Source organism: Thunnus maccoyii, chromosome 17 (genome assembly GCF_910596095.1).
Source record: "Thunnus maccoyii chromosome 17, fThuMac1.1, whole genome shotgun sequence".
Classification (NCBI taxonomy): Eukaryota; Metazoa; Chordata; class Actinopteri; order Scombriformes; family Scombridae; genus Thunnus; species Thunnus maccoyii.
Window position 1 is genome coordinate 5,928,533 of NC_056549.1, and position 10,639 is coordinate 5,939,171.

Here is a 10,639-nt window from a genome sequence, read left to right on the forward strand (position 1 = left end):
TGAGATACATGACCTCCTCACCTCAATCTGTTCCGTGACAACCAACATTGACATTGTTGTTGATATGAACATACATGTTGACAACCCCTCCTGTAATGTTGCAGTGGAGTTCCTGAGTCTGATTGAGTGTCTTGGCTTGAAGCAGCATGTTGATGCCCCTGCTCACACCAGGGGGTACACCTGACCTGGTCATCACTGATTCCACCCACATCAATAACCTACAGGTCTATGATCTGGGTATGTCCGACCAATTAATGGATTTGACATTCCTGTCATCCCCTACTAAACCTAAGTGTCAAATGCCTTTTCAGAACTGGAAAAGCTTTTTCACAGCCAAGGTCAACAACATCAGCTCTCTGATGTCCGGCTCTTCCTCTCTGCCTCCTCCTGTCATCGACCCTTTGTCTGGGTAGCTCGCCGCCTCTACTCCATTTTACTGGCATCAGGCAGAGCCACACTGAGGAAATCCTCAGGAAGTATTTGTGCCCTGGACCCCGTTCCCACAGCTCTGCTCAAATCATACATCCCCATTCTCAGACCCTGATCACCCAAACTGTCAACCTCTCCCTTTAAATTGATAGTGCTCCATCTGCCCTCAAGGTCACAGTCATCCGTCCCCTCCTCAAGAAACCAACCCTGGACCCAGAAGTTCTCCAACCTCCCTTTCCTGTCCAAGGTGTTAGAGAAGATGGTTGCTTTTGAACTTCAGGACCATCAAAACAGCAAACAGCAACAACCTATTTGAAATTTTTCAGTCAGGTTTTCATTCAGCACTGAAACAGCTCTGCTCAGGGTTGTGAATGACCCTCTGATGGCAGGGGATGAAGGGTCCTCTTAGAGCGCCTCCACACCACCACTGGACTGTCAGACTCTGCACCTAAGTGGTTTCAGTCCAACCTTTCCCTCCCTGTCACCTGTGGTGTTCCGCATGGATCAGTTCTTGGCCCCCTCTACATGCTCCCCTTTGGATGTATCATCAGCAAAGATGGGATGTCTTTCAATGATATGCTGATGATACCCAGCTTTACATCAAAACTGCCCCAAGCCCTTCTGCAGCCATGTCAGGCCTCAGCACCTGTCTTAAGGAGATATAGACTGGATGTGCACAAATTTCCTCCATTTAAACAGCAGCAAAACTGAAGCTCTTATTATTGGCACTCCACACCAGATTCAGTCATCCCCCATACTAATTAGTTAATTTCGTTAATTTAGTTTCAGTCAATGACAAAACAAGAAGATAAAAAAAAATTATTACAAAATCTATGGACACCTTCATCAACAAATAAAAACAAGACAAAATGCTAAGGACAGACGAGCTGGGAAGATATCAGACATATGGATAAATTTCACATTTGATGTCAAGGAAAACGAGATCCTTTGTAAACCGTGCAGAGTGACAATCACCAGTAAAAGCAAAGCTAACTTTTTCCCCCTATTCAACTTCACAGATACAGAAGACCTCCGATGACAAGGATGGGCCACTAAGTGCAAATAATGCTAGAGCATCCCAGCAGAATATTTCCACAGTTCTTCTATGTGCTCCTAAGTACAAAAGTGCTTCTAAAGAACAACATACCAAGGAGGAGGGCATAGTAACACGGATTGGGTGCACAGGCTTACTGGTCACAATGAATGAAGATGAGGAATTTGTTCTAATGATGGAGACAATAGAGTATATCTAATTATTCAGGGAGAGCAGGCTTAATACTCACTGGTGTTATTTTGTTATTGTCTGAGATGGTCTTTTGCGAAAAAGCAAGGCCATATTCTTGTTTCTTTTATATGAGACTTGGTTTTATTTGTAGTTGATTTTCAGATAAATAGAGACATGTTTCATATCACAAAAGTTAAAACTGTTTTTCTGTATTACATGTTCGAACCTTAATACCATTCCATAATAACAGGTAAATAGATGTTCCCTCCAGGACTCTATAGTGCATTTGTGAAGCAATCTCTCTAAATCACCGACTTCATATAAATATGGACAACGTGTCTCCACTTCCTACCACTATGCAAAAGTGACGCCAAAATATCGTTTCAGGAGCTGCCATCTTGCTTATGTGACACAGCAGAGTCGAGCCGTGGGATGGCGGCCCGCGGGACACGTCCCACCACCTGACGGAGGTTTGAGAGCGGCTATCACAGCTGTCAATCATGACATCACACCCCCCCTTTTATGTCGTCAGATAACTAATTAAAAATGAACTTATCAGAAATATGAGCACTTGGACAAACATCAGCATGTTAAGAACTACCTAAAATGATAGAAACTATCTTTGGGAAAAACTTATTTGATGTGTACTTTAATTTTTTAGTTTGGCTCATGTCCCATCCGCTAACATGAAGAGGGCGGGATTTATGACCTATACTGCAGCCAGCCACCAGGGGGCGATGGAGACGTTTTGGCTTCGCTTTTGGGGAGCTGTCATGATGTCCATATTCATATACAGTTGATGTATATAAAGAAAATAAATAGGAAATTCTAGAGATACATTTAAATAACCCAATACACTTATACTTTAACTAAACCTGTTAGATTTTAGTCGACGAAATCTAAATCTACTGTAGATTTATTCAACTAAAACTATACAAACTAAAATTCAGATGACTAATATATGATTAAAACTAAATCAAAATTTTCTGTCAAAACTAACACTGCCTCATAACTCATCTCACCTTTGACAGCCAGGACATCCCCCTTTTGTCCTCAGTCATTAATCTGGGTGTGAGGTTTGACCCTCAGCTGATGTTTGATGACCATATAAGACATCTATGCAAAACCTCTTTCTACCATCTCAAAAACATCTCATGACTCTGCCCCTCTCTAACTTTGTCAGATGCAGAGAAACTTGTCTATGTCTTTATCTCCTCAAGAGTGGACTACTGCAATGTGCTCTTCACATGGATCCCTGGCAGGAGCATCCAGAAGCTCTAGTATATTCAGAGCAGCGCTGCCAGGATCCTGATGGGAGAACACATAACCCCAGTTCTGTTTTCATTGCATTGGCTCCCAGTCTCCTTCAGGATTGACTACAAAGTCCTGCTACTCACATTCAAATCCATCAACGGACAGGCGCCTCCCTACCTACAGGAACTGATCATACCAAAAACCTCCATCTGCACCCTCAGATCTGCCATCAGCTTGCTCTTCCAAGCCCCCAGTACTAAGCCCCGCACCATGGGGGATCAAGCCTTCTGTTCTGCTGCACCATGCTTGAGGAACAGCCTTCCTAACCATCTGAGGGCAGCACAGACCCTAGTCTCTTTTAAAAAAGGCCTAAAAACCTTTCTATTCAGGAAGGCTTTTTCATTTTAACTCTTATTGCTATTTTCTTTATGATGTGTGTTTTATGTTATTAATACTGTAGCACTTTGAGTTTCAATATGAATGAATGAATGAATTGAAATGAAATGAAACATCTTGCAGATTAATCGATAATGAAAATCATCGTTAGGGATTCACTTCTCAGTAAAACAGATGCTTAGTACTGTGACTGGTGGCTTGTAATGTCAATCAATACACGACAGGCACAAACTGGATCTATAATTGCCTCTGAATCTTGCCAGGTGTTTTTAACAGATCTGTTGTAAGTGTTTGAAAAAGCGTCTTGCATTCTTGTTTATTACGGTAACTCAGACTAACGGTTTAACAGAAATTAAAAGGCATACACACTAAACATAACTCTTAAAACAACAGTCAGGTGTCCATATGAACAGTGAAAGAGGTTTTCCTCGCTGTAATCATTCCTCCTGTTCATACTAGGTATTAAAAGATCCCATTCAAATGAGCTTTCAATGTAAGTGATGGGGGACAAAATCCACAGTGTGTCCACAGTCATTTTGTATAAAAATGCGTTTAAAACTTTATTTGAAGTTTATATGAGGCTTCACCAGTCTGAGTTAGTCATATCAAGTGGATATCTGCCACATTTACAGCGTTGTGGTTGTCTGCCAGAGGCTGTCATAAACTGACTTTTTATCCAGTTTTAAGCCACATTTTTATGATACACTTTTTAGATCTTGGTTGTTTGTAAAGAAATCTTTTAATCGGATGAAGGATTTTAGTCATTGGACGTCTTGATCTGAAGTTATCAGAGAAACATGCTAGGCAAACGTTAGCAGCAGCTTGGCTAGCAACCCCGGCGGACGTCCTGTGTCCACCGAACAGCATCGGAGAGACACTGATATTTAAAGTGAAACTGCTTTATTCAGTGTTTTTACTGGTTTTAGTCACCAGGTCCGTTTGTCTTAGAGAGGAGGTGACCTCTGCGAATAATTCGGCTCCCGGTAAAAACCTCCTGAACGATGAACACTGAGGGAATCCTAAGCTAAAAACAAGCTGATCAAACGTTAGCGGCAGCTTGGCTAGCAGCCCCTGCGGACGTCCTGTGTCCACCTTAACAGAGTCAAAGAAACACTGATTTTTAACATGGACTGCTTTATTCAGTTTTTACTGGTTTTACTGGTTTTAATCACCGGGTCCATACATTTTAGAAAGGAGGAGATCTCTGCAGATAATTAGGCTCCTGGTAAAAACATCCTGAACAATGAACACTAAAGGAAGCCTAAACGGGTGAAGCTGACTGCGATGACAGTAATGGTGGTTGTTTAACAATGAAGACAACTCCCATGATCCCACACTACTTCACAACGTCATCATCTTTGGTTACTGTTTTGATTGAGAGACCCATAGCGGCAGAAATGACCTATTGTGCGTTTCAATACATTTTAGCACAGAAGGACTGTGGATTTCGTCCCCCATAACTTACATTGTTAGTGCATTATGGAGGGATCTACTAATGGTCAGTATGAACAGGAGGAATGATTACAGCAAGAAAAACCTGTTTCAATGTTCATTTGAGCTCCTGACTGTTGTTTTAAGACAGACTTGAAAATTTTTGAACCCCTCCTTTAAGGTTTTAAGGTTGTAAATATCCCAAATAACATTATCATGAAAGACTTGGAGTTTGATATGTTCATCTTCAGTCAGAGCAGATTTTTGTAGAAAAGCATTCAGAAATGTATAGGATTATTTCCATTATCTATTTATCAGTCAATGACTTTCTTCCATTAGATGTTTGGTCTATAAAACGTCAGAAAATGGTGAAAAATATTAATCACCGTTTCCCAAAGCCCATGATGCAACCAACAGTCAGCAACTCAAAGACATTCAGTTTACTGTAAGTGCATTATGAAGGGATCCTCTAATGGTCAGTATGAACAGGAGGAATGATTACAGCAAGAGAAACATGTTTCACTGTTCATTTGGGCACTTAACTATTGTTTTAAGACACTATTTATTAATGAGCAGTCGTGGTAATCTGTCTCTGAGATTGAGCAAGAATGACCGGTGACATGAGCCGTGCACCGAGGCTGAGGCCTCCAGCAGGCCCGGGCTGCAGCAGCTGGAGCATACTGAATATTGAGCTCCAGTGTTGTGCCGGCGGTAATGGGCACATGGCTAATCTGCATGTGTGAAGGTCAGGGCTCCTGTGTGGAGATGGGGACATAATGGGCTCCCTGCCAACTAAAGTTGCGGCCAGATCACAAGCTAAGAGGGCGAAGCAGGAACACACACCGCTGATATAACTTTAATTACCTCTCTGTGGTCCTCTATAAGCATCACAGAGAGAGAAACAACAGCTGTGGAAACAACTAGACACCTAAAATATACTTCAAAAAGAGATAATTAGCATATGCGAGGCGATTAGTGAATTCATGTCAGAGTTGAATGGAGCTGTCAAAACACGACAGGCGGCCGCAGCTAATTGTCAACTCCTGTCAAGATATCTCACTATTTTCTAACTTTATCTAACAATATGACAGTTAATTGTAATCACAGTGTATATCACGGTGCTTACAATAAAGCGTGTTGCCTTTCATATATACATACATACAGCCTCCTCGGGCCTGTGCGGCTCGGTTCACAACAGCTAAAATGCTAATATTAGCTTAGCCTAGCAAGCTACGCACGGAGTCACCTTGGACACAGAATCGAAACACTGACTTTACTACTTTACTGTTAATTAGTATGGCTGTAATTTATTGTAGATTATGCAACTTATTAATTAAAGTCGAGTCTTTATTTGCCTAATAGTAAATAAATGCCCAAATGTGTGTGTGTGGAGCTGTTTAAATGATCTGCAGTGGAAGCATAGCGGCTAACTGTGATATAACGTTAGCTCGCAGGTTAGCCGTAATAAAATGACTCTTTCTCGTTATTCAGATTCATTTATTAGCAGCCAACTACAACAGGCTGTAGTTTAATAACGTGTTATTCACCTGAGACCTGCCGCTGCCCTGCCCGTTGTTCCCCGGGCTCATGGCGGGGTGGTTTCTGTGTTGTCCTCCCCAGCCGTGAGCCGCCGAGCCGTACGGGGAGCCCGTGTCTTTAGCCGGACCGATGCTCGGCTGTTGCGGGGCAGAAGGATTATTATAATCTGGATATCCACCTCCGTAACCCCGCATCATCGGGCTCGGAGACGTTAATAGTTGATTTAAAGTCGGTGTAGCTCCCGACGGGTGCTGCTGCTGCTGCTGGAACCGCTGAAATCCTCCGTTGTTGCCGCCGCCATCTCCTCCACCTCCAGCCGGGGTGCTAGCAGCATTCATGCCCGCTTTGCTGCTGTTAGCAGCGGCCGGGCCCAGCAGGTTACTCCCCTGCCGTGACGGGCTCATCATGCCTCCATAGCCGCTGCTCCCGTAGCCAGGGCGGTAGTTCGGGTAGTGGTTGTACGGGCTGTTGTTGTTGTTGTTGTACCCTTCGTGGGAGTTTTGAACCTGATCCATGGTGCTGTGTACCGAGTGCGCCGCCGGTTTTACCCCAGTCCCTGCGCTTTGTTGTCCGCCATGTTGATCAAAGCAAGGCCCTCCTCTTCTTCCATTCCCATAATAATGATTAAACTCGGAGCTGGTCCCACATGGAGGAGGGTTGCTGTTGGTGGTGTTGGTGACTGATCCCAGGCTGGCATCCATCCGCTCCTGCTCCTCCTCCTCCTCCTCCTCCTCTTCCTCCTCTTTACTTTTATTCAGCTGGTGTTGGTGATGGATGTTCCCCACCTGGAGGATGTTTTCTTCCCCTCCATGATGTTGTCTCTCTCTCTGGCCCTGCTGGAGGTTATTGTTGTTGTTGTTGTTTATGGTGTAGTTGTTGTTGTGGTGGTGGTGATGGTGCTGCTGGATGAACTGGCCGAACAGCGGAGGTGTGTGGAGAGATGATGATGATGATGATGATGATGATGGAAGAGGAGGAGGAGGAGCACCTCCGACGCCGCTGCTGCCGAGGTTTTTCACTTTATGCCCGCTGAGCATCCCTGTCTCCATGACGGTCACATTTGAGATGGACCCCGGACTTTTATCCCCGCTTCCCCTCCTTGTTTCACCCTCTGCAGCAGCTGTGTTTGGGCTTGGATCTCCTCCAGGATCTACATTATTCATGCTGATGGTGCAGCTCCAGCAGAAGCACCAGTGCTCCCAGTCTGGGGAAACATCAACGACTCCCTCTCACCGTCTGACACCAGGGCTGATGCCACTTGCGTGGCCATGCACAGGTGCACATGGCCCGGGCAGCTGCTCCCGGTCACCCCGGTGGACTTGGAGCACGCACGCACCGCGGAGCTCAGAGAAGTGGAAAAAATGTGACTTAAAAGTCCAACTTAATACTCAAGAGAATGCTTTTCCTGAAATCAGTTTAGTTTCTTTCCCTCTTTTACTGTCTTGTCAGTGAGGTTGCTGGCAGAAAACTCACACACACACACACACACACACACACACACACACACACACACACACACACACACGTCCCATGACCTCTTAAATAATCCCCATACATGTGCCAAACATGAACAAGATACAGTGCCCCCACACATACCATGTAGAATTCATACTAAAGCTGTAATAAAAGATTATTTTCATAAAAACGTTAGAAAACGTTCAACCAACAGTTTAAGGCCCAAATATATTACATTTACTCTCATAGATGACTGAGAAAACCAGTAAAAATTCATATTTGAGAAGTTGAAACTGGTTATTTATTTGTATTTTTAATTTGAAAATACTGATTGATTACCTTTGTTTTGATCGGTTACTCGACTAATCATTTCTGCTGTGATTGACAACCTCCATGAACCCATACACAGAATATTTACCCTCCATATGTACCGATATGTATCTACATACATACATGTTATTACACATATGTTGACATTACTATTACACTATTAAATGCAAGTTGTTTTTCTATACAGTATCCATTAGGAGGTTATTCAAAAATCATCAGAAGTGGAACATGTGTATGACCATACTTACATACTGTACATAATACTATATCGTATCCTCATATTAAATACAAATATAAAATTTACCACATATGTTATTCATCTTAATGACATGATTCATTGCTATAGATGAAACCCAGCAGAATATAAAGTATTCAGAGTCGAGGGAACATGGAACCCTCTTTCACCACTGACTGTATCAGCACTGATTAAAGTAAACGTTTTTTGTGCCCTCAAATACACATTAATTGACATAAATGTGATGTAAATGTTGCAGATTTAGACAAAAGGCAAATACCCATCAGAGGTTTCCTTCCTTTTTGGTTTGTGGCTCCTTAAAATGAAGCAATGTTTACTTGGTTGAACTCCTCATAACACATTAGGTGCTATGTGGATAACTCTTTCATCATAAGTATATACAGTATATACCTAATGGAGCTCATATTGACCCATATCATGCTCTGCCTACTGCGCTCCTCTTTTTACTGAGTCACTGGCTCCCTCCATCTTCCTTAAATTTCACAGCCTGATAAATGGACGGATAAATGGGACGTTTTACTGTTTCAACCTCATAAAACTCCATTAGAAGTATTAGAAGTCAGACCTACGCACACGTTTCCCCAGACTGCACTGAAAGGTCACTGCACACTTACTACCGGGTAACATGAGACACTGTAAGTCTCTATAGGACTATTATACGATGATGATATTTTCGGAGAGTGTAAAGACCTTAGTGCTTCAAACAAAGTGCTTGTTGAATTGTCTAACAGCGTATTTGAAAGTCAGATTCGAAACAAAGTAGTTCGTACAAAGTGTCGTCTGACCACGTCTAAAGGTGAAAGTGTTGTCACAAAGAGGGGCGAGACTTCAATCATACATAACAGTGAAAAAGCAAGAAGACATTCACAGTTTACATGAAAAGAGACAGCAGTAGTTGTGTTAAGAATGAACAAAGACAGCTTGAGAGTCACTGCCAAATTGGCTGTGATTGTCAGTTTCGAAAAGTTACTAAACTGTCAGACCTGATTCAGAGGCTGTCAGATGATCCGACAAGCACTTCGTTTGAAGCAAACTGTGGCCTTAATAGTGCCTGAAACCTTCTTACTAATGACCGTAATAAGGGGCGAAGGTCTGTGTGTGACGGTTTTTGTAACTAGGAATCAGTGGATGAGTTGGTAAACGCGGTGCGCTTTCCCGTTGGTTTGGTTTCTTTTCACACAGCGAAAAGTCAGATTTGTCTAGGGTGGGATTGAGAACATAAACACAGGAAGAAGGTCCTGAAGAAGTTCGTCTGGCCAAAAACAATGTTCTTCGTTTCACTAGTCCAGGTCGGACCTCAATTAATTCTCTGGGTAGCTGCTAGCAACTGTGAAATTCGTTCATTCACATCCCAGCATGCAAAGAACACCTGGCTACCGGAGCCGTTAAGCTCAAACTCGCAGAGTACGTCTGGTAGTTGGGTTGGATAAAAACTCTTATTTATCTTATACTGGCCCTTTATGCAGCGCCTCAGTTCAGCCTCTGTCTGAAACAGGCTGTTTTAGCTCCTGTCTCTTTAAGGCCCTCCTCCTGATGAGCTCGCTCTGTTCTGATTGGTCAGTTTCAGGAAGCTTTGTCTGGCTCTGTAGACTACATAAACAAACTATAGCAGCAGGATTTGACTCCTTTTTTTCCTTTATCAAAATGAAAATTTCTCAAATACATCCATATATGTTGGAGCTGAATCTGATCCAAAAAATGAGAGTTGACAATGTGAATAACACAAAGAAACACCTTAGCAACAACCTTAGCAACAAAGACGACAGAAGGGACAGCCATTTAAGTTAGTTTTTTAAGTAGAAAAAAATGCTGAAAACAAAGCGTCGAGAGCAGGTTGAAGCCCTGGCTTTTGACTTGCAGGCAGCATTTCTACATATGTTCACCATAAGTTTTGGAACTTTGACCATTTTTAGCATCTGATATTAGAACAGGATATGAATAACAGAATACCATAAATCAGTATGCACAATACGAGGACCCTGAAACACGTTATTAATTACACCCAGTATGACATGTCAATCAACACTCACACCACAAAGTGACATTAACTCGTCTGTGTGAAGAGGTCTGGAAGATTGGTGACAGAGACTAGTCGCAGGGCTAGTTGGTGAACTGCTGTAGCTGGTCAGCTAACTGCTAACATGTTAGCACTAGTGAGTCACAATAGCTCCTGGAGCTTCTCTCTATTTTCTTGTTCTTCAATAAAAGGTTATTGAAGAGGGAACATAAAGCTCTCCGAGCTATTGAGATTGCTAAATGTCAGTTAGCAAATCTCATTAGCTTATTTCAGTTGCTAAATGGACAGTAACTTCACACAGTCTATT

The 10,639-nt window shown here is 42.7% G+C and overlaps 1 protein-coding gene across 1 annotated transcript in view; it reads right to left on the bottom strand.

Annotated features, from left to right (window-relative positions):
- Positions 1-10,165, bottom strand: part of arid1b (AT rich interactive domain 1B (SWI1-like)) — a 57,100-nt gene extending 46,935 nt beyond the window's left edge. Inside the window, exon 1 of the mRNA XM_042390096.1 lies at positions 6,283-10,165. Within this exon, the coding sequence (XP_042246030.1) occupies positions 6,283-7,437 (1,155 nt within the window). The 5' untranslated portion in view covers positions 7,438-10,165. The remainder of the gene's footprint in view (positions 1-6,282) is intronic.
- Positions 10,166-10,639: the final 474 nt, after the last annotated feature.